The sequence below is a fragment of the Cyprinus carpio genome, chromosome B6 (genome assembly GCF_018340385.1).
Source record: "Cyprinus carpio isolate SPL01 chromosome B6, ASM1834038v1, whole genome shotgun sequence".
In the NCBI taxonomy this organism is placed as follows: domain Eukaryota; kingdom Metazoa; phylum Chordata; class Actinopteri; order Cypriniformes; family Cyprinidae; genus Cyprinus; species Cyprinus carpio.
Window position 1 is genome coordinate 7,917,429 of NC_056602.1, and position 24,705 is coordinate 7,942,133.

The window sequence follows — 24,705 nt, forward strand, 5'->3', positions numbered from 1 at the left end:
ATGAGGAAAAATGCATTAAAGTTAATTCATAGAGTTTACCCTGATAAGTGCTCTCTTAACAGACTTAAGAATGATATTAATAGCAACTGTTCTTTCTGTTTAGAAAACCCTGAAACCACTTTACATCACTGATCTATATATGACTGTTCTCTATTATAGATCAGTGCTTTACATTTATTCTGGAATTGCTCTTACACTACAACATTTTGGTGTGACATTCTTGATTTTATCAAATGTTATGTTAATCCTAATTTTGAGTTTATTTATAGAAAGGTATTTTTTTTTTGTTTTCATAAATGTAAAAAAAGGGGATACTGACTCCATAAACCTTATTTCCCTGATAGCTATATCATATTCATAAATGTAAATTTTCTAAATGCAAACCTCTTTTTTAATATTCAAACTTGAAATGAAAATGTATTTTGAATCTATTGAGTTCTCTACGAACTTAAAAGCAATAAGAACAATGGCTTTGCTAAAGGACTTGGCACTTCCTCTGGACTGAAAGAATGAATGAACTTGGACTGTTATTGTATTGTTATGAGTGGACAATGATGACAATTGTTATTGTTTTTCAAACATTCAATAAATAATAATAATAATAATAATAATAATAATAATAATTGAGAAACCAAACAAGATTATTAGCATAGCAGGGCAGAAGGAAAGACTGTGACTAAGCAAGTTTGTAGGAGTAAATGGCAGAAATACTGGAAAAAAGGAAGACATTCATATAGAATAGAAAGTAACATAAAACAAGGTAAAGTTAATCATCATATGAATATGAAGGACTTTATTACATTTATAAGATTAAGAATGGGTCATACTAATCTTAATGCAACACTTCATATAATCGGCAAACATAATTATGGTTTATGTAATGAATGTCAGGAAATGGAAACTTTTAAGCATGTTTTGATTACATATATATATATATATATGTATATATATATATATATATATATATATATATATATATATATATATATATATATATATATACATATATATATTTGAACAGGAAAGAACTGATCTTATAAGAAATATGCAAGCATTGGGTATTATGGAATTTACCTTAGATAATATTTAAAGGCAGTAGTAGAATTTGATAAAACAAATACAGCTTTAATGAAGTTCCTGAAAAATAGCGGTCTAAAGAACAGAATATAGAATATCTTCCTTGTGTTCATCTTCATCATACTCCAGTACAGTAGGTGGCCTCGTGCACCTTTCCAGTTGGTTTTCAACCCGCCAATAAATCCACAGAAAAAAAGAACAACCACACACTCCAGAAGATGCTTGGAAACGAATTTTGAATTCTAATGAGTCTAGTTGTTTCACTGGTTGTTAAATATCTCACTAACTGTAAGGTTTTGAGACAAAAAGTAAAGTTACACATGATTGTACAGCCACATTTACAATATGTCACTGCAATAGATAAATTGTCAGACCACGTGGCATATGTTTCTTTGAACTAAATCCACTTTTCTGAGGCATTCTTGTAATTACTTTTAACCAAGGTTCCTGCTTCTGCAACCCCAGGACCGGTTACTGTTCCACAGCTCTGTGTCATGGCAGCTCCAGTTGCAAAGCTTTCCAGAGGTTCCTGACATGACCAACCCGGTCACACTGATGTCCGTCATGTCCACCACAAAGGGGCTTCATGCTAAAGCTGCTCTGGTCCAAGAGGATTTGATCACAGCTGCATCAGAGGATCTTCTCACGCCCTCACTGTTTCCTATCACTGGTGTGCCATTTTAAAAATTACACAAAAATGTGTTGTTTTAGCAGGGAAATATATGATCTGGAAATATTAACCATTTCTATTATGCTTGGGTTCTTGAGAGGTTATGCCTCCTGTTTTACTAGTTTATATTTATCACTTTGAATGTAAATTTGAATAATACACCCACCACCAGGTAAGTAATAAGTAGCATCTCAAAGAGGAGTGTCATGAATGGACCTCCATTTACTATTTGAAGCCCAAAGGGATATGGCAACCCATTTTAACATTTAATACACCTGGCTCTGCTAGTCATAATTTCGTTTTGACTAGAGAAAAATACGAATTCCAGATATCTATTCCACAATATTGATTAATTTTGACTAGCCATAATATACACTGAAGATCATCCCAAATGTAATAGTGTTGAGTTTCTTTTACAGAACTTGTTTGAGAGATTGTCAGTTAGTTAGTGGGCCAAATTCTTCTATAAATAAATAAATCCCTATGTCTTGCATTGCTTTGCTACAAGGCCATATAGTCTTGTCATTAAGACAAGGCTGACAAGTAACACAAAGCATACAATTAAAATACCAGTCAGAAGTGTTTTACAGAATTTGTGTAGACAGCATATTTCAGTGTTTCGGCTACCATTTCATCATAATTAATGTAATTATAATAATTAGTTTACATTCATGCTCTGTTCCAAAACCTTCTAAAGCAGCGTCCTTGTCGACTATTTAGAATAAAATAAAAGTGTTATAGAATAGAAAATAATGAAGTGAACAGAACAGAATAGAAAAGAAGTGAACAGAACAGAATGTTCACTAGACAGAATTTAGTATTTAGTATTTAGAAAAGGCACCTGAATTAAATCAAATAGAATAGAATAGAAATGACGGAAGAATGGAATGGAACAGAATAGAAGCAGGGGTGACCTGAATAGACAGAAGTGAACAAAAAAGAATAGAATAAAATCTGAAGTAAACCAGAAAAGACAGAAAAGAAAAGCAAATGAATAGAATAGAATAGAATAAGAAAATAACCAGAAGAAATAGGACAAGACAAGAAACCCTAAATTAAATAGAACAAAACAGAATAGACAATTATAATATAATATATGTAATAATAGATAATAATATGAGAACAGAATAAAATAGAATCAGAAGTGAACCAGATGAGAAAAGAGGTGAGAAGAAAACCTAAACAGAATAGAATAGAAAGAAATAAAATAGATAAAAGAAGTGAACAGAACAGAACCAAATAGAATAGAATAGAAATGTAGAAGAGAAGAGAAGAGAAGAGAAGAGAAGAGAAGAGAAGAGAAGAGAAGAGAAGAGAAGAGAAGAGAAGAGAATATATCTGTTCTTTTGAATAAGTCTGTAAGCAAAAAGTATGCGTTCTTACACACATCAACCCATACATACTCATGAGGGCTATTAGGCTGACAATGCTGATGTTAAAGCTCACATCCTGCAGCTCTTTCACCAGGGATGTGGCCTCCATCCATGGAATGGTCAGTAACCATGACGACACATACATGATGGGTGCTGATAGGAATGTGCTAATGACCATACCAGAGGTCACCTACCACACACAATACACTTCTACTGATCTGTGTTGGCTAAATGTTTAATAGCAATAACTGAGTCTGTAAGACATTTGAAGGAATTCATTCACCGCTTACCACCTCCAGCTCCATGTTGTACTGGCTACACTGGGAGCGGTAGGGAAGACTCCGTAAAGGAATGCATAATCAAACAGGCTGGAGTTTTTACAGAGCTTGAATTACCAGCATCCAACAGCTCCACCATGTCCTTACACATCAATGGCATAACTAGTCAGGGAAACAGAAACACACAGTCATAAATCTGTCTAAATTGCATGGATCAGTGTTCAAAAAATATATTTAGGCCTATGTTCAAGATTTATGCATTATATACATACATATATATATATATATATATATATATATATATATGTGTGTGTGTGTGTGTGTGTGTGTGTGTGTATAAATATAAACGTAAGCAACATCAAAAACTTAATGTGATGCATGTTTGTCATACATAAAGGGAAAAAGAATAAGATTTATGTAATAGTACTTATAAACCAAATAGGTTTTAAATACACAAGAACCAGGTTTATATATTTACACATACATTAAATCAAATAAAATTAGATCACTTTATTTTGGGGACAAATTCTCACTGTTAACTAACTATTAACTATGACTTTTGCCTCAATAAACTCCTAATTTGCTGCTTATTAATAGTTAGTAAGGTAGTTGTTTAATTTAGGTATGGGGCAGGATGAGGGATGTAAAATGTGGTCATGCAGAATAAGGCATTAATATTTGCTAATAATAAACAGATCTTTAACGACTATGCCATAACACCCCACATACATCTCTCTTTCACTCACAGTTTGGCAGTGATAAGCAGGATGAGGGAAACCCCAGTGGCACGTGTGAGTTTACCCATCTGTCCCACCATGTTCAGGCCCAGATAAAAGAGGGCCGCCCCTCTAAAAGAGTTTGCCAGTCCATCAACAAACTCTCCTAGTAAAACAGACACATGTCCACCAAACAGGAAATGAGAGAGAATTCCAGCTATAACCATGAAGACTATTGGATTCTTCAAAACCTGAAAAAGGAGGAAGAGGTAGAATGATGTAAAAAAGGATGACATTGACAGAAACGTCTGGATAAAGATAAACACATGCACCTGCAGGATGACTGTAAAGATCACATGCAGTTTGCTGTAGTTGCGTTCACTGGTGTGTGTCCATCTCTGGATTTCACACAAAGCAAAGCCCACAGGGTTCAGAAGCATCAGAGTCACAGGCACCACCAGATATATATATACTGCATGTACTCTGGGTGCGAACCTCTGTACAGCGCATCCACTGTTTGAAGAAAATTATCTCATGATTATTGAGTATGATTTTTTTGTACACAGCTGTATGTGGATGTGTAATTGAGGAGATGAAGTGAGGAGATCCTCACTCCAGTGCAAAGTCATTGCTCTGAGTGGCAAAGATAGCAAACAGCCCAGCTTTACTTTATTTGCTCTCGGGATTTGCCACCAACAGCGTCAGCACACAAACTAGCAAGAACACACACACTTTTGCGATCAAAACACTCCATAGAAAAGACCAGACAACATGCTGAAACTGCAGCTGCACCATGTTCGAAACATGTCACAAAATTTCCCAGGCCTTTGACTTGTCCCACGCTGATGATGTCACTGTGGCCCGCCACATAGCCGCAGAGGATGATGCCGAAGCACTCCAGCAGAGCTGGGAAAAGTTTGTCGATAGACATAGCCGGTGCTCCAAGAGGGCTGTGAGTGATGTTGAGGCCATGAATGGTGACATACTGGCCCTCCATGATGATGAGGTTGACAAGGACCACTGAGAGATGATCTAACGGTGCAAATCAGAAAGCTAGGAATACAAAAAAAACCTCTGAGTTGCAAAGTCAGGGCACAACAAAAGAACTGCTGCTCTATATGCCACTGTTCTCTAGCAAAAGTGTGTTTATGAATGTGTAGCTGCCAAGGAATTTACAGATATAAATTATAAAAATACATTAATATATAAGATAATAAACAAAATTGTATTGCTGTAACTTGTTTTTACGATAAAAAAAGAATACTAAACAAATTCAAGTAAAGCAACATATAAAATTCTAAATAAATAGCTAATAGTAAATCAGATATATACAATTACAATTATATAATAGATTATTTTGCCTACTATATCTGTATGCTGATGAACTGTACTATAATATTATAATATTCATATATACAATATAATAATACAGTGGTATATTATTTTATTATTTTATTATATTATTATTTTATTATTTTCAGTGTCAAATCTCTGAATACCTGACGCTTAAGCCCACCTTATTTCGTCTGGTGATGTCCCTGATTGGTGGAAATGTAGACTATGCCGATATGCATGAAACACTCTCAAGTAATTGGCCAGAGTCATGCGCGATAGTGGATGGGCGTCATCTTGCCTTTAATATTAGCAATGAAGGAATCTGTTGGGAGACCTCCACAGGGCCTTGTTGACCACATACTTTTTTTTTTTTTTTTAATTGCAGGTTTCTTTTAATTTATTAAAAAATAAAGTTAAAGTGCACTGAAATTACAAAGAATATGCTTACAAAATACATTTAAAAAAAAATGCCTATTGAAAGTATAAAAGAGCTTAAAAAGAACTACATACTGAAAAACTTTATTTTTAAAAGAACGGCAAAATCCAGCTTCACTTGCATATTTATTTAGAAAACAACATATTTGGCACACCAGAATAGCAAAAGACTGTTTGTTATAAAGTAAATACACAAATGAAACAACATAATATGTTGTATGAAACTGAAATGTGCCTCAACATGCACAAAGAAAACATCTAAAGTACCACATTAAGCATCTGGTCACACAACATTGTCAGTGACGTGTGCAAACAGAACATAAATCAGAGGCCTCCAGTATTACTAATAATGTTGGTGGCCAGTATTGTTTCTTTTTGGCTGTGCAATCATCTCTCTCCTCGCTAATAAATTCAAGATGCTTCAGATGTTATGCTACATCGCATATATCACTGTATTTTTTCTTTTAAATGTATTATTAAAAGGCCTTTGTAATTTATCTCTTTATGTAAACAAACATAAGGCAGCATAAACCAAGCCATTGCTTGGCTTCTTGATTCTTTTAAAGTATATAAATGAAGAAAACAAATGAAATGTAATTCAAGGTATGATACACTTATTGAATATACTTTTAGTCAAGTGCTTTAGGCAAATATAACAGCACACATCTGAGAAATATCCATGAGGCAACATAATACTGAGCAAACATCAACAAAACAAGCAAGTGCATACATACGTATATCATAAAATATAACACTTCTTAAACACATTTTTGACTTTTTGTCTTACATCAACATAGAAACCTACCTGCATATGATTTTATGGCAAATAAACTTTCATTTAAAGATGAGTCCTATACACTGTCTGCTTTCAGGCTTCTTTAAATAGGGGATGATCTAAAGAGTCTTTAATAAATGACATCAACATTTTCCCATAAACTCAGTCCTTGCTATTTTCACATTATTTCACATGCATACGCGAACAAATCAATCTGCAACAGAGTACTGACAAGAGAGATTTTAGCATTCTGTATATCATTCTGGCCCTTATCACCACATACAGGTACTAAAGCAAACATATACTCCTTTAATGTTTAACATGACTTTTTCAGTCTGATATTGTTCTAGCTACCTGGCAATTTACATTTGAGGGCTTGAAATGTCAATGCTATATAAACCTATCATTGCTATATAACTAGCGTGTTGCATGAAGACAGGAAGGTAGGGGGCGCCTAAACCCACCAAAATGCTTTATTGAAAATGTTTCACTCCTTCTCAAAATATAATTACATCAAGGACTGTCTAACAAACACTGATGCCCTATGTGGCTCTATAAATGGCTGCACCATTATCTAAAGGAATGGCTGCCCTGATTAAGCAATGATATATTCTGTATGAGACAAGGACATTTGTCTGTATGTGTCAAGGACCGCCAAAAGCCGAAACATTCACACTCTCCTGAAGGCCAATGAAATGCTGCAATAACGCCTCTGCATCTTACTCAGAAAAACACTCAAAAATCAAGTCAAACTTAGCTGTAGTATCACTGTAGATCTCATCACTTGACATAGTCATAATAGCCATCATGTATTAATCTCTAAAGCAGACAAAAACAAAATATTATAAAAGATATGTTGTCTGTAATATGTTGTTATTTTTATAGTTCTTTTATACATTTTTAATGAATGACTCTGACCGAAAATATCAAGAACAGACAGAACCAGAGAAAATAAGATAATTGGGTAAGGGAAGGATTGTCAGGCCCTGAGACAACAGTTTCTTTCACCTAGGTATGGGAGGCAGGGGAGGTGCACCTCGCTCTTTCTTTCCTGAACCTGAAATATACAAACACAAATACACATAAACAAATGGGTAAGACCATGATTGTGCTGAAAGCACTGAATGTTATTCGAAGTATTCATTGGCATGTGGAAGCGACAGCTGCGGGTCAGTTTCGTCTATGTGCATAGCAACAAGAACAGATAAGAAGAGAGAAAACAGCTGTGGTTGGTTACCTCGGTTTTCGTTCCTGGTCAATTTGCTAGGATAGGTCTTCTGACAGGGAATGTAGGGCTCTGGGGGTGGAAGATCTGATACAGGTCGAAACGTGAAGCGTGATTCCCACTCATCTTGGAGAAACAAATCAAATGCACACACCATTAATCTTGCTACACTGTTAAAAGGTACATAAAAGTCCATCATACAGCCATACAGTCTCCTGAGTATGACACTGGCTTATGATGCCACCAGTAAAATGGTCTACTGAGTCTACTGAGTGTGGAAGAATCTGACTAGCCGACACAAATCCAGATCTCAACAGCATTGGGACGAAATGTGACCTTGGACCACAAAACCAGTCATAAGGGTCAACTTTTCGATTTTATACAACATCTGAAAGCTGAATAAATAAGCTTTCCATTGATGTATGGTTTGTTATGATAGGACAATATTTGGCCGAGATACAACTATTTGAAAATCTGGAATCTGAGGGTGCAAAAAAATCTAAATACTGAGAAAATCGCCTTTAAAGTTGTCCAAATGAAGTCCTTCGCATTGCATATTACTAAACAAAAATTAAGTTTTAATATATTTACAGTAGGAAATTTACAAAATATCTCCACGGAACATGATCTTTACTTAATATCCTAATGATTTTTGGCATAAAAGAAAAATCAATCATTTTGACCCATACAATGTATTTTTGGCTATTGCTACAAATATACCCATGCTACTTAAAACTGGTTTTGTGGTCCAGGGTCACAAATGGAACATGACCTGCAAAACAGACTCCAATGCCCAATATCCAACACTATCCCTGATGCTCTAATGTCTGAATGGGAACAAATCCACACAACCATGTTCCAACATCTATTGGGCACCCATCCTTGAAGAGTAGAAACTGTTATAGCAGCAAAGGAACAACCAGTTCCTTATAAATGCCAATGGTTTTGAGATTAAATGTTCATAAAGCAATTGGGCAGAGCTGGATAGATTACTTAGAAATTGTAGTCTGTTACAGAATCCAGATTACATGTAATCAGTTACTACCAAGCTCTGCAAATGGGTATAGTGTACCTTTACCTTCTGGTGAATTGCACCAATGCAAAACAACAAAATACATGACATTTATTATTCGTAAACTCTACAAGACTCCTGAACAAGCATATAGGAAAGTCACAATACCTATTTGATGTCCCTGATTGTGGTATCCATTGCCAATAAGTGGGGGAGGAGGGGGCAGAGGTCCAGAGGAGGGTCTGTCTGGGGGGAGCGGTGGTCTATTGCCACCACGATGAGGCTCCACACCTGGTCTGTTCGGTGGAGGAGGGGCTGGTGATGACCTCACACTTCCTCCTCCGGGACGGCCAGAAGGAGGTGGAGGTGGAAGAGGACCTGTGGACAAAAAGACAAAGACTTAATACAAATGTTCAAACAGGTGAATTTCAGATTATCCTGCAAGAACCCGCAACTCCTCCTCTACCTGTTCGTCCACCTGCATTCCGGCCCAATGCGGGCGGTCTCTCAGAGGGAGGTGGAGGAAGGCATCCAGATCGCCCAGGTGGAGGGGCAGGAGGATGTGAGCCAAGTGACAGGTTCCGTTCAGGAAGGCGTGGCGTATGCTCCTCAGGAGTAGATGGGCTTGGGCGTCCGGGCGGCAGAGGAGGTGCTGCACTAACAGGTGGCCGCAGAGAGGCAGGAGCAGGAGCTGGAGGAGGAGTTGGTTTACTGCTCGCTGATGGTGGAGGTGGAAGGGGCGGGCTGTCCCGAGTGAGTGGCAAAGAAGAACGGATAGCAGGGGGAACAGGTGGAGGACGGTCATCGCCTCGACCAGGTGCAGGGGGAGGAGGAGGCCGGCCAGCATAACCAGGTGAGGGCGAAGGAATGGAAGGAGGACGACCAAATACAGCTGGCACCGGTGGAGGTGCAGGCTGTCGTCCAAGAGGGTTTGAAGGTGGAGGGGTTGGTGCGGAACCAAGACGAGGAGTCCCTGGAAGTGAGGGTGGTCCCCTGCTCTGTGCCCCACTCTGAAAGGGCCGTGGGGCACTTGGAAGAGGTGGAGGAGGTCCTCCAGGTGTTTCAGGACGTGGTGGGGTCATTCGTGGGCGAGGGGGGTCAACGGATTCACTGCGTTGCAGAGGTGGACGAGGGGCGGAGCCAGATCCTCCTCCGAAGGGCCGTGGTCCAGAGCTACGAGCACCAGGTGGCAGAACTGGAGGTCTGACACTACTAGAGTCTGAAAGAGAGCAAAAAATCTAATATAAAGAGATAATCCAACAAATGCAAGGTCTTTATTTAAATAATTTCTCAGTTTTCTAAACTAAATATTATATTTTATGACTGGGATTGGCCAAAATTTCTATACTCATAAATCCCTGTTGAATGAATGAGTTGGAATGTGTCAGTAAACAGTAGTAATATGTAGCAAGCTTTAGTAGTATGTTTGACATACATGAGTGCATCCTTACCATCTCGAGTGGAGCGCAGCTTTGGCATGCCACCCTGGAAGAGCCCACCCAGACCAGCTGGAGCTCCACCTCCACCTCCAAACCCTCCCCCTCCTCCTCCACCTCCTCCTCCTCCAGGCCCGCCTCCTCCTCCTCCACCACCACCTTTAGGTTCTGTCAACACAAACATGTATTTAATATTTTGGGCTGGACAGCAAACCCGCAACCAATAAGTGTTGCTACTCATTTTACATGCAAAAATCACAAACACACAGAGGAGTTTCGAAAGTATAGTAGCATAAAAGAAAACCTGTTAAAATATATGTGCCCTATATAATTAAATTGTGACTGTTTTGGTGCATAGACAAACATAGCCAGTGTAACTCCATAAGATGCAGGTTCTTACTGTCAAGTACGGGGGCGCTACGGTCATTAGTAACCGCCTTCTTTAGCCTTGCTCCTTTGGTGATGTCTGACAGCAGAGCATTCCTGCCCTGCTGCTCCGATCTATTCAAGACAGGCTTCTCAGTGTTTGCCTGTGAGAAATAGAAGCACAGATATTTTCTGTAAAAATCATTAAAGCACTGGTGCCCCATTGCTTTACCACTTAAGACTGGAATACACTGTGTGACTTTTGCCTAGATTTTTGCCCCAATTTGCAGTCTAGAAGAGTCGACAGCAGTTGGCAAAAGTCAAAGCCAGTCTGAAGATTTTGAGCAGGCAAGTTAATAGATTTGACAGAATATCACATAGTGTATGATGGGCCAATTCTCAAGGTTTTTTAGCTTCAGACTATTATTTCATCCAGTCCATCCATGTATAACATGCTTGATATTTTGAGATGATTTTAGAACAAGTTGTTTTCATTTGTCACGCATCTCATAGCAACATGGTGCTCATTTCTGTGTGAGGTTACTGTGTGAGACAATGGTAGTGTGTGATCATTTAATGTATGATGACCAGTTTTTCTCTCTAAAGTTGTGTAGTGTATTTAGTGTGTGTGTGTACCTGAGATAAGGTGGGGGGTGGAGGAGGGGGAGGCGGAGGAGGTACCGGCATTTTTTCTCCTTGTTGTCACCTCCTCTCACGGAGACCTGACAAACAGAAAGAGAATTTTATTTTATATTCTTAAAAGAAATTGTGTTACTTGTTGCCACAACGTTGAATGGTTTCCAGAGTGCTGTTATGCAGTTGCTAGGGAGTTCTGAATGGTTACTTGCAAAAAAAAAAAAAAGAAAAAATGTTTTTATATATAATATATATAAATTAAAACAAATATAATTCTTGAATTCTTGGCATAATCTTTTATAACTTCTTAGAAAAACATAATATTTATTAATATGTGTAAACACTTATATACCAATTAATTATTAATAATTTGTGATGTTAAAAAAATATATTTTCAAAAATATATTTAAAAAAATTGTTAATTAACAAATTATATTTATGCTGCAGCTTGAAACAAGCCTCAGAGGTATTCATTGCTCAAGCACACCACACATGTAGCCTATAATGTGACTCTGACGTGGCAGGAGTTTCATTACATTGCTGCTCATATCCATTAATCCATTATTAAGATTCATACACATACATGTATTGTAAATATAAGGAAAATATGTTTATTACTTGACAGTTACACAACATACCAATTACTCAATTTAAACTTTCAAATTTAAACTTTTAAAAATGGCAAAGGTTTTTCAAAACCATACAAAACCAACATGAATACAAAGTGTACATTTCTAAGACATTTGCCACTGGTGTTTTAAACTATATTTTCAAAAGACCCTTCTTTTTTCATGGATTATATAATTTAATTGTCATTGAGCCCATTATCTTTGACCTTGTAATAATAGTAGTGGTGCTTGACCACAACTAACAGAAAACCCAAATGTAGCATGAATAGCACCATCTGAAACAACATCACACTTTTCAGGTTTAAAATAAACAGGCCTGAAGCATTCACTCAATCACAGGTGCTAATCTAACCACACCACATGACCATACTAAAGTGGTCTCGCACAGCCGCAAAGTTTTGAATGGGTTTGACAGTAAGTAGCCAGTTTTGAAATATCCTATTGTGCTATATACCAAGATACCTCATTGTGCATGCAATGACATGTGGGAAACGCCGTAATAAAAAATGTCATCTCTAAAATACAGAAAGCTTACTGTAATAGACTAGTTTTTATAATATTCCCCTCACACACTCATAATACAGCAATTCCATCAATTACAAGCTTTATTTTTCTCAGAGTTCAAGTTTCATAAAGGCCTCTCACTGCTGACATCCGGAAGAGACCATAAACAGGAAGAGCTGCAGCAATATACCTCTCACTTCTTATTCTCTCTTTCATAAACACACACCCACATGCGTTGATATCATTCGGACAAAGGTGACAAAGAAACAACAAAAGGTTTAAAACCAGAAGTGGCAATACAGATGAGACTCAAAGAGAACAAGTCAACGCACAAATACAGGGAAACACAGTTTACAAGCTCTTTAAATCGTCTGCTCTTTCATCATCAAGATCTCTCAAGGGCGTCTAACAGACAGCCACATCACACTACTTAATTTCTCATTTTTTCTTTCACTTCCTCTCTCTCCCCTTCTCTCTCTCCCTCTCTCAGGTATTTTTATTCTTTTGGGAAAAGTAGCCGATTCTGCAGTTATTGGTGTGATTGTTATCCGAGGTGTTAAAGGGGTGTTTACTTCATAAACAATTTTTAGAATTGTTCAGAACTTTTTAGGGGAAATCATCACTGCATTTTAAAAATTTCTTTTTGCATAGTTGTGGTGTGAAGAGAAAAAAGGCCATGTAAAACACCAAGCTGGAGCCTTTGCCAATTGGTTCCATTGGCAGTAAAAGTTTATTTAAAGGGGTCATATGATTTTTTCTTTCTCTTTGGAGTGTCACAAGCTCTTGGTGCATAAAGATCTGTAAAGTTGCAAAGACTAAAGTCTCAAATCCAAAGAGATATTCTTTATAAAAGTTAAGAGTCAACCACACCCCCCTAAAATGTCTCATTGTAACACGCCCCCACATCGATGTCACAATGTGGGAAGGTTTACATAACGCTACCCAACTATTCATGCAAAGAAAGAAGGCGTAACTTTTATTCTTGCTGTTGCCGCCGGCTCCATGTCGTGGAGACGCTGTGTGTTTCATGTGAAAGCGAAACTACTTTGTTTGACCTTCCAAAAGAGGACACAACTAGAAATCAGTGGTTAAGTTGTATTTACAACACTGTTCCAGAACAGTTCAACCCAGATACTCAGATGTGTGCAGTGCATTTTGCGGAAGACAAGGACTGTTTCCTGTGAGCGAAGCCTACAATGCCGGTGTCTGTTTCTATAAAGTGGGGCAATTCCAACTTTGCAAGGACAGTCTGGCGCTTCTGATTAACAGCCTGTAAGTATGGTTTCATATTCAAAGAATTTGCTACTGACGATTCAAACGCGAGTTTTGAGCAGTGTATTGTAACTGTTAGAGCTTGTTGTTTGTCATTTCTCCGATCACAAATGCAGACATGGTTTTATGTTTTACGCAATGTCATATGACCCCTTTAACTATCATTAAGAAAATTAGTTAGGACAGGGTTGAATGTTACATCACCTATTTAATAATTACAAGCCATGCTGATTAAGTATTTTAAAGGTGAAGTGATGTTAAAATTAGTCCTCCTATTGCAACTTAACATCTAGAAAACTAGTGTAAATACTGTGTGTGGCACTTAAAAATGTTGCACTGTTTTGAGCATCCCAACCAGGGCTGCATTTCCCAAAAGAATTGTTAGCCAACAAAGGTCACAAGTTCTGTCGTAACAAAACAGTTCAACGATTTGACGTTTCTCAAAACCATAGTTTCAATGAATATTCACAAATGGCAAACAGACTGGGAACAAAAATAGTGAAATAGACCTCAGTTGCTGTTGTATCAAAGTAAGAAATTATGTTGCAGAGAAAGCTGTTGACTCAATGAACCGCATCTAAGTAAGAGTGTACACAAATTCCATACATAATTCTGTTAATGTGATAATAAAAATGATTGGCATCTGTAACATTCTGACATGTATTGCAATACCAGATTATTAATTAGCAGAAGCTATTACTCCAACAACTGTGGGTTATGTTATTAACGACAGTTTTATTTTGTCAAACAAATGTTGAATCAACAACAAAGGTGTTCAAACCAAGTTCTGTTTGGTGATGCAAGTAGTGCAAAAATGACCTCACTTATGATTTCCAAGAGGTGATGATTAGCACAAAAAAGTGGAGAAGAAACGAGAAGAAGGGTTGTGAGAGGAGAAGACAGGAGCATAAAGTGAAGAAGACACAAGAGAAGTGGTGCACAGTAAAAGTTCCTGGATATAGACTATATTTACATTCCAGTGTCTTGAAAGAGAACAGTGGAGATGGACTATGGAGAATATGCTGCTGAATGTACACTCTACAGCTGCCCTCCCTGTCCGGACAGTGCTTTACATCCAGCAGTCTGAAGGTTCATCATGTCTAAAACAGGGACTTTGCCTGGACATTGTGATTTCTTATTTTTTAGTGAAATTTTTTATTCAGATCTTGTTTTGTTATTTTGTGGTTAACTTTTTATTTGATTAGATTTTTGTAATGGTTTTTATTGCTTTAATGAAGACATTTTAAGAATATTTATGGGAAAAGTTAATGGAAAAAATACACTTTTGGAAACAACGTCGATGAAAAAATCTATGTGTACCACTGCACTGAGATGTAACCAAAGACCCAGAATTTATGGAATCCAAATGTAAGGCCAATGTCAACAATGAAAAGTTAAATATATCCAGCTCTCACTAAATTAATGCGAACACAAAAAATGAAAAATGGGTGGAGCCCTTCAGCCACAACCTGCTACATCATACATGCAAAATCATGCAGGAAGGGGCCACCCACAAAGAACCATACGTTCATTTATTTAAAAGTGTCATGTCCAGTTGTAAAGCAGGATTTTGGTCAATTGCGCTTTGCAGTGCTTGCTATCATAATACCACATCACAAGCAAAAAAGTGGCTTACAAGTGCTCAGCTTGCATCTGTCTTTCCATCACTCTGTAGGCAGTCTTTATTGTCCACTTCCTTTCTGAAACTCAGCATAATGTTGACACCTCTGGGCTGGCTACATGCAATCTTGTATCTAATGGATGATCTCAGATCCCGTCACATGATTTCTGACTCTCTTTCGAATAATCGCTGCTCAAATAGAACACTAAACCAGACAAGAGAGAAGTAGAAGCTATGACAGTACTTCTGTCGCCGAGAGGAAGTTAATGCAGAGAGAGAACTCTATTTGTATGACTTATGCAGCCTAAAATGACTTGTTCCTTCTTAAGTTCTCACTAAAAACTGCATGCCTATATTCACAGTCTCAACAACTCACTGTGATTTAAAAAAAACAGTTGCTTAACAGTGTCACCATTTCACACTTGGTAAAAACCACATGAAATATCAAGAGGACTTTTGATGGACTCTCATAAAGTCTTTAATGCACTAAAGCATATTTGCATTTTCCATTTACAATCCCAAGCCAACTAACACACAAGCAATGTGCTTTTAAGGTAACCCATTTAAGAGGAATGAACAGAGCAAAACAATGATACTGTGTTTGAAATAACTTGTGTCACTGACCAGCTCAAAATATTGTAGTCGTCTTTCAATTCTACAATAATAAAAGGTTAAAAACTGAAAGAAAAAAGGAAGAGAGCATATGACTTGCATTGTTTATCACTGTGAAATCCCTAACCCCGTGGCCCGTCAATTAGAACCACATGCTTCTACTATTCAGACTCATTTACACGAATCGGTTCTTTTGAACAGTTCATTTAAAAAAAAAAAAAAAGCAGATTCATCAATTCTTTTCTGTAATACCTTAACTGCGCCATCGGTGTGGTCTCTAGAAAGCCACATTTTATTGCTCTTTATGAATATGTTTATTTATTGCTAATTTCGATTATGTTTTTTTAAATAAGAATTCCAGTCACGATTCAGCTCACACAAATGTATATTTACCTAAATATACAATTTGCACTGACATTACAAAACCCTAAATTAATTTACATATACCTGATTCACTCCAAATAATGTTCGTATTACCATCTCCTTTTGATAATACATTGGTTTAATGAGCTGACTGATTTGACTGACTCGACAAAGGATCCGATTTTTCAGTTCTCGGTCGTATGAAAAGATGAAAAGATCCGACTCAAAGAATGATTCCTTCATTAATCAGAAATCGCTTGCTTCTACAGCTGAGTTAAATAACCGTGACATGACAACGGTAATAAGTGGTTTAATTTAGTTGCCACGGGGGGGAAAACACTTAAGATTTGTTGCGTTTCTAAACTACTGAAAACAAGCTTTAACTTATTTACCCTGCCACATATTCACGCTCAAATTGGCAACTCAGGAAGTGGGGGAGCCTCTGGCTTCCCCTGAAAATTGGCACCGTTTGCGCTTTGTGGGTGAAAAAAGTAGTTTTAAAATAAACATAACACTTCATCCAAAAAACAACTAAACTCACATAATACTTACGAGTTTGCGGCAATAAATAAATAACGGGAAATCGGGTCACAAAATTAGTTTCCTTGAGTCGGGTATTTTAGAAAGCAACAGGCTGCGTAAACACTTACCGGTGGTTTTGCGTGTTTTTTTCTCTGCTCCTGTCGCTTACGAACCAAATGCAGCAACGATCATCATCTTGAAGCATCTAACGTTACACAAACACAGAGGAACACAAGTTTTGAGCCACTCCTTCATAGCAGAAAACACACACACACTCACATAACTTCTCCCCACTGTTTCCGCCCAGCGCGTGCTGTCTACAACCCATATCACATTCACAGGAACTTAACATTCAAATCGTATCAGACCGTGCTGAAATAATGCATGCAAGGATTCACTACGTCTCAGCAGTATCACATCTCTTTAAATGAGGGAAGTACAGCTCAATTCTTTGAATAAGACGTGATATCTTCTAATTAATTTCTATACCCAGTTTTTCTTCCTCCACTAACAGACTCTTCGTTCCCTTTATCCGGGACATTCGTCTGTGATGCCACGTTTCCAGATGTGTGCGACTGCGGCCTCGCGCTGAGCTCAAGCATGTGTCAAACTAATAGACTGTTATGTGGTAATATTCTGAAAATGTATGACAGAGAAGATTAGCGCTGTGTGAATATATGTAATATGTAACAGATATTCAAAGAGATTCACTTATACTTCACAATTTCTGGTCATAGAGAGAGAGAAAAAAGTCTGCGAAAATGCCTTGGAACATAAAACATTTCCTGACCCACTAAAGCCAAACTAATTTTTTAGGCATAAAAGCAATTATGATGAGAGAGAGCCCAAACACTGTGATATTACCAGTATTTATTTATGCACTACAAAACAAATGTGACATTTTTTTCAGTCAGGCTTATATGCTTCATCAAAAAGCATGTTTAAACTACAAAACAAACTTAAATTAACCATTAAATTATGTATATGTTTATATATATTTTGACCAAATACACAGTGGCATATGTCAGAGAAATGTAACAACAGCAACATCATCAACTTGTGTTTGATAGTCTCGCTCCGTGTGCAGTTAATCAAATACAGCTTTATTCATTCTTTTTCTCTTTAAATATCTAACAATTCAAGTACATTGGTTACCATGGAAAGCACAGACCAAGAAAAAAAAAACTGAATAAAATATAATATACTCCTATGTAAAAAACAAATGCCACAATAAATGCCTTTCTCATATTTCTCCTGCTTCTATGATTAATTCTGTCAAGTTCTGCATATACATATGCGCACAGACATTCTGAGGTGAGGAGTGTGCAGTTTTGTATTAACAGAAATACTTTTAAATGAAGAGAAACAAAAAGTGTGTGTGTTTTTTATTTTCCAGTTGATGAATATCTCACTGTTCCATTAACATCTGGTCCTGAATCAGGCATCTTTGTCTCTTTGCTACAGCCAGTCCTTGGCCTTGGCTTCATTCAGCCCTTTGGGCTCTCACAGCATGCTGAGCTCAATCAGGCGTCCGGCAAACACTCCTAGTGTGGCCAATAATACCACACCGCCATCGAAACACACATAGGAAGAATGTGATCCCGGACCATAGCGACAAATTTCCATTCCTCTGGCGGCCTAGATGAACAGACAGATGGCAAGACTCAAGTAGTCAGATGAAGGTTGAAAAGGAATATAGAGTAAAACAAGACTTCTAAACTTATTTTCATGCAAAAGTTTGAGAAATAACCAAAAATGATTGCAGGTTGAATGTTCTCACATTGTTGGACTCCTCGTCGCTTTTCATGGTGTCTGCGATGTATTTAACACCCTCGATGGCACACAACGTACATCAGGATTTTTGGTTATGGGAGAGTGGTAAGTGACAGAGAGGCAGGCATGGGTTTCCCTGAAATGTCAGAGATGTCAAAATCTGCAGGTAAGAGACGCTTTTCCTGTCGTTCCTGGACGGCCGTCTCATCATCTCATAGTGGAGAAAACATCAGTGTTTTGGAATGGTGTCTATGAAGATCTGTTGGGACAGTGGAGAAAGTCCACAAGTCAAAGTCATACATCTCTGATCAGAATCCCAACATCAGGGTTTATCCAATAGCTCAAAGTAAACAAAAAATACCCCCAACTTAATATATGTAAAGTTTAGAAACAAGTAAAAACCTAAAAAAAAGTAATTTGTTCCACTAGAATATAATGAATCCCATGGCTGGAAAATCTTCCAAAAAAGTACCTTGCTAACAGAGTTGTACAATTTTTCAAGGTAAAAAATAAGTTTCAAAATTGCTGTGGAAGAAATTGTTAATTTTATTAAGTAAACTTAAGAGAAGTTCAAGTATATTTTTCAAACTATACTTTATGTAACAGGACACCTAAAATACATTTACTAGAAGTATCCTGTACTAGTACTAGGTAGTTAGTTAGTAGTAACATATTCTGGAAGCCAGTATGCGTGAAAAGACAAAGAAAAGTATTTACACAGGATTCTTTATTCCAACTACAAGTCAAGCATACTTAATTATATTTACATCTATATATATATATATATCATTATATTTCTATTTTTTATGTATATCCTTAATTTTGCTAAGAATGAAAGTATACTTCTCTTATTTATAGTTTAAAAGAAGCAATGCTAACACAAACATACTTGAACACAGAACACAAACAGGAGAAGCTACTCTTTTTCCATATGTACCGCTTGCGGACCCAAGCAGGCATGGTGTGTGTGCTGGGGGAGCGGTGGTGTGTGTTGATGACAATCACAGTGATGATGATGGAAGCAATGACAAAGATAATAGTGAAGAGCATTTTGGTATTTGCCGATGAGTGGAACAGCACTGGAGGTGGAGGGGATCAACTCAACAATCACCAGCAAGAACACAGTCAGAGAGAGCAGGACAGAGATGCTGAGGGTCATCTTCTCACCTAGGACAGAATCAAGTTTAAAACGTCCATCAAGCTCCAAATAACTAAACAAAATAAATAATCAGATGTGATCAAGTACTTTTTCATTTGTAACAAAAAATAGGCATTACCCATGATTTTTAATATATTTAAATATATTACCAGAGCGTATTCCAACTAAATACACTAAAAACAAAAATACACTATGATAAAAGATTTGGTTCATACCGCGGCACCATACCTCTACATACAATAAACAAACAGGGTTACCAGAGTCTGTGGGCAGGTAGAGAAAACAAGCCCAGTGAGGAAGGAGAACAGCATGCAGGGGATGATGACGTTCACAATGAAATAAAGTGGGAGGCGGAGCAGTAGGAAGTGATAAGTGATATCAAGGTAGGGTGTATCTGGACAGCGCAAGCGTAATACACCCAGTGTTTCCAATTCCTGTAATCCTTCATCACCCACTCTCCGCTCTCCATGAAATTACTTAGGTCCGGTCTGTCACTATGTCCTATACAAGCACAAAAAAAATTTATGAATAAACTAATTCATACAAATAATACACAATAAGTAATGTACAAATATTCATGCAACCTGATGATCATGTCTTGGTGATATAGTTACTGGGTTGATAATGACAAGGGTTGCCACCATAGGTCCACGTTCCAAGTTTCATGCTGCAGTCTTTGCAGGTCGAAGGGAAAGTGAAGGACCACGATCTCACAGTAGCTCTTAAAGATTGCTGGGGGAGTCCATGTTATCATTACCCGTGTGCTCCAACAAGACCTTTGTCTCATGGACGATGGCAAAGTCTCCATCAGTCACTGCACAACACATACACAATATCAGAGCAGGTATATGTATTTTTTAAGTACAGTAATATTACATGAAGGATTCACACGATGGTACAGGTGCAAAGAGTGAAAGTTCTGGACAAAGTGACTCATACTTGTTATAAAGCACTAAATCCGGTTTCCAGATGTCAGTGGAGGGAATTCTGATCTTTCTGATGCCACCGTAGTCATCAGGATTCCACTGCAGATTCACATCCTTCCATTGCTGAACATCAGATAAGGAGAAAGAGATATGTGTATTAATGACTCCTGTCTCCAAGTAGGTACTGTCTTGTAAAATTTGTATTTTGAAAGATTTTGTGCATTTATGGCAGTCATTTCTTGAACTACCTTTAATTCATTCAAATTAATAAACAACAAAATTACACCAAAATGTTATCAGAATCATCATAAAAATAATAAGAAAGGCAGATCCACTTAAACATGAAGTGTAATTTTCAATGCAATGATTTCTTACTTTTCCTTATAAGTTGAAGTTGCAATGTGACCTCAACATTTCTCGATAGGTTTCATGTGGCACATTAAAATAATTTTTGTTAAAGTACCAAATCTATGTGTTGTAAACATTGCCTAAATCTCTGTTTTTGTACATAAAGATCAATTTTCCCACAGCAAAACCTTGATATCTACTTAGCAGCAAACAGGAAATGAAACAGCAGCTGAAACCCGCACCTGCTTTAGCCGTACATTACTGTTGACAATCTGATTAACTTCATCCTGTAAATAAGCAAGAAAGAAAAGATAATGGAAGGCAAGAGCAAACAAAAAGTTTATTTGTGCAATGTAAAACTTTTTAAATATATGGATAAAACATGAATCTGATATCAAGAAATAGAAATGAACAGAGATATAATTTACCACGCTGATGAGCTGAAATATGAGTTGTAGTCCCACAGTAACCACCACTGGATCCCTAAAATGGCTAACAGGACGAACAACCTTGTTTGTATTTAGAAAACAGAGTCTTTACCTAATCTTGTCTCATCTTCTGAGCACAGTGCTGGTCCTGCAACACACACACACACACACACACGCACCACACACACACTAAGTTTGCTTTGTGAAAAAAAAGTTGTCACCCCAGTCCTCACCTCCTAGTCATCCATTTTAGTGTTTCATCTGTGTGTGTGTGTGTGTGTTTCATATGCAGTTGCTTGACTCCATCAACGTTAATCCTCTGTGTCATTTAGGATGTATGTGTGTGTGTGTGTGTGTGTGTGTGTATGTGTGTAAAACCTGAGTCCACATTTAAATTTACAGTATTTTAGATTAAAAAAATTAAAAGAATGCTATTTCCGGCCACAACCAGTATAGTAATTATAGTTCACAGTATCACTTCTCCCTGCTGAATAGAGCCTTGATTTCAGCCTCATTCAAGAGGTAGGGCAAAAAAGAAACAGTAATATTAAGAGAGAGAGACGAGATGGGGATTTTTGTCAGCAAATAGCACAAAACTGACCCGCTGACGCACTTATCTCACATCAGCCCACAAACCACTTGAAAGAGACCGGTAGGCCGCGCACTTGCACCTGTCAATCAACCAGGACGCATAGTATGCATACTATACACGTACCATAGAAATCTTTTAAAAGTGTTTAAAAACTAAAGAGTTCGAACATAACAACAATGTGTCACTATGGGAATGAACCTGTATCGGTTTCCACCAAAAGTACGATTAGTTGTTTTCTGTACTTGTCACGGAGGTTTTTCTAGGCAAGTACAATGTTCTTCTCCATAAGAGCTTAGATTTAGAATATCGCAGTGTATCGGTTGAACTGAAGCCTTTATCAGTATATTTGAAGTCATGGTAAAGTTTTGGGTGTTTGTTGTGTATTTTTCAGTTTTTAAATTTTTAATATTATAATATGTGGTAACTCACCAAATAGAAACGCCAAAATTGGTAAAATCGGTATGAAGTTATTCATCTTGTTTATTGAGTATGAAAGGTCGTGTGGTCGACTGAAGAAGCAGCTCGTCCTGTAGCTGAACTCTCTCCTCTCTGTGTGTGTGTGTGTGTGAGCTGCAGTCGCCTGTGACACGAGCTGGCCAGCTGGCCAGAAGTCAGCGCGAGACAAACATCGACGCAAGTGCGTGCTGGTTTTAAGCTTAAAGCGCTATGCACAATTTTCAACCGTCTTAAATGCAACCCATTTAGCTGATCTAAACCTGTTAGTTGTCACCGTGGTCTTTAAGAAAAAAAGGCTTAAATATGTGCACTTAATATTAATTTTTCCCTTTTAAAAGTTGCAGGATAAAAAGCAGTTGCATCACGATCAAACTCTCGTAGAAGCAGCATTTTCTCATACTTATGCATTTTTATTCCGTGGCGGGGGGGAAAAAAAGAGAAAGAGAATTGCTAGATGTACAGGTTACCCTTTATTTTAACGTGTCTTTGTTACAGTGTAATTATAAATTTAAGTAATAGTAATTAACTACATATACTTATATGGTGTAGGGTCTGGTTTAGGGGTTTACTTTGCATGTAATATTTATAATACTCCAAGTAACGTGTAACAAAGACACCTTTAAATAAAGTGTTACCGATGTAAACTCACATTCAATAGATGTCACTTCAGAATTGAGAGAATTTTTTTTTTCATAATTGATATCTCCGTCATTTATTTTTTCCTCAGGATGGCGACAGAGAGACAAAATTTAAAATATATACTGAGACTTGAGATAAAATGTCATCACCCTTTGATTCTTTTTAATTACTTGAAGGAGATATTCCATATATTTTAAATTGGAATAATTCCTTTATATTAGAACCCTAATTAAATCACACACTGAAAGGGACAACTACTACTACTACTAAAAAAAAAAAAAAAAAAATTTTTTAAAAGACGGATTACATAATTTAGATTACGGGTAAAATAAGTCATGTATCTGAGCCATTCTGTAACAGACCACTATTCTTGGTAAATTACTGATCCACCATAGAAGTTTTTTGACTTGTTTGACTAATGAACACAAATCAACAAAACGTGATCCCCTTTTAAAACATTCCTCGAGTAGCTTGAAATCTGCAATGAACAGCCCTCTTTCATTGGTACCGATTTCCGAAACAAACAAAAAAAATATATAATTCAAACATTTTAAATAGTGAAATACATGTATTTATTCTGTATTTGGATACATTTTTACAATACATGTTTCACCCTATCAGCCTTCAACAAAACTTGGAACAATGTACAATTTTATTGACACCAACACAGAACTCTTTTGGTAGCCAGTGTGAAACGCGCGTGTCGTCCACTGCCGGTGGGAAGAGGCGGACGTGGGCAGTAGTATTTTACATGGCCAAACAGAATGAGGAAAAGCCACCATCAAACAGAAGAGACCCATAGCCTCAGACAGGGCAAATCCCAAGATAGCATATGCGAAACAACTGCTGCTGCTTCCGAGATGGGTTCCTGTGAGATAGAAAGAGGTCAGGAGGTCACTCATTAACCAGATCTCTGTGAGGAACATTGCTTTTGTCATGAGTGAGAAAAAAAAAGACAAAAAAAAAAAAAAACATCAGCTAAACAGAATAATGTTGTGATTGCATGACAGAGGTTAAATTGTGCTCAAGTTAGAACTTATAAAAGTCAGAATATCTTACATAATACTACACACTGACAATTACGTGCAATATTCACAAGCTCGAGTTCCTTAAACTTAAACTTTAAAATATATTTGAATATTTTAGAACTATAACAAATAAAAAACACCAAATCTGAGGAGCATCTATAGTTTACGTTGAGCAACTACCAGCTATTAGAGAAGATCAGGAATTCATTCTTAGAAAGCACGCTGCCATGCCCGGTCTCAAGAGCAGCAGTCAGCCATTCTGTTTGAATGTTGTACAACAAATGGCAACAACATAGATGGTGATTAGTTTTTTGCAGAGATGTACATGTCGCTACTTGGCATATCCAAAGAAATGAAAGGCTGCCGAAACACCGTTCCGATTTCCAGCTTCCAGATCCTGCCACTTCGTTTTTTTTTTTATCACAGTGGCAGCACCAAGCACCGATGAACTTGGCGGCTGTGTCGATGTCACGGCTTTACGGCGCTTCAGTGGTAGTGA

General features: G+C 37.3%; 2 protein-coding genes and 1 pseudogene across 2 annotated transcripts; all 3 read right to left on the bottom strand.

Annotated features, from left to right (window-relative positions):
- Nucleotides 1–676: 676 nt before the first annotated feature.
- LOC122137592 lies at nt 677–5,238 on the bottom strand (annotated as a pseudogene).
- Nucleotides 5,239–5,991: 753 nt separating this feature from the next.
- LOC109073978 (WAS/WASL-interacting protein family member 1) lies at nt 5,992–11,420 on the bottom strand. The gene is made up of 7 exons (XM_042725507.1): nt 11,335–11,420; nt 10,733–10,862; nt 10,348–10,500; nt 9,363–10,115; nt 9,065–9,274; nt 7,897–8,010; nt 5,992–7,716 (listed from the first exon to the last, which is right to left on the bottom strand). Exons 1-7 carry the CDS (start codon nt 11,383–11,385, stop codon nt 7,664–7,666), a joined length of 1,464 nt encoding a protein of 487 aa, XP_042581441.1. The 5' UTR covers nt 11,386–11,420; the 3' UTR covers nt 5,992–7,663.
- Nucleotides 11,421–18,401: 6,981 nt separating this feature from the next.
- LOC109073964 (Obg-like ATPase 1) lies at nt 18,402–22,645 on the bottom strand. The gene is given in 14 exon segments (XM_042725223.1): nt 18,402–18,495; nt 19,568–19,680; nt 19,682–19,797; nt 20,047–20,065; nt 20,068–20,190; nt 20,193–20,290; nt 20,404–20,464; nt 20,466–20,543; nt 20,545–20,603; nt 20,715–20,838; nt 21,306–21,350; nt 21,492–21,596; nt 21,599–21,639; nt 22,513–22,645. Coding segments are annotated over 14 exon segments (1,122 nt in total). The 5' UTR covers nt 22,559–22,645.
- Nucleotides 22,646–24,705: the final 2,060 nt, after the last annotated feature.

Bases quoted from the DNA above. Each gene is read 5' to 3' on its own strand.
- LOC109073978 (XM_042725507.1), bottom strand. From the start codon at position 11,385: ATGCCGGTACCTCCTCCGCCTCCCCCTCCTCCACCCCCCACCTTATCT. The intron at 8,011-9,064 runs GTATTGTGACTT...TGTTTCTCCAAG, and splicing joins CAATCAGGGACATCAAATAG to ATGAGTGGGAATCACGCTTC. The intron at 7,717-7,896 runs GTAACCAACCAC...TGTATATTTCAG, and splicing joins GACCAGGAACGAAAACCGAG to GTTCAGGAAAGAAAGAGCGA.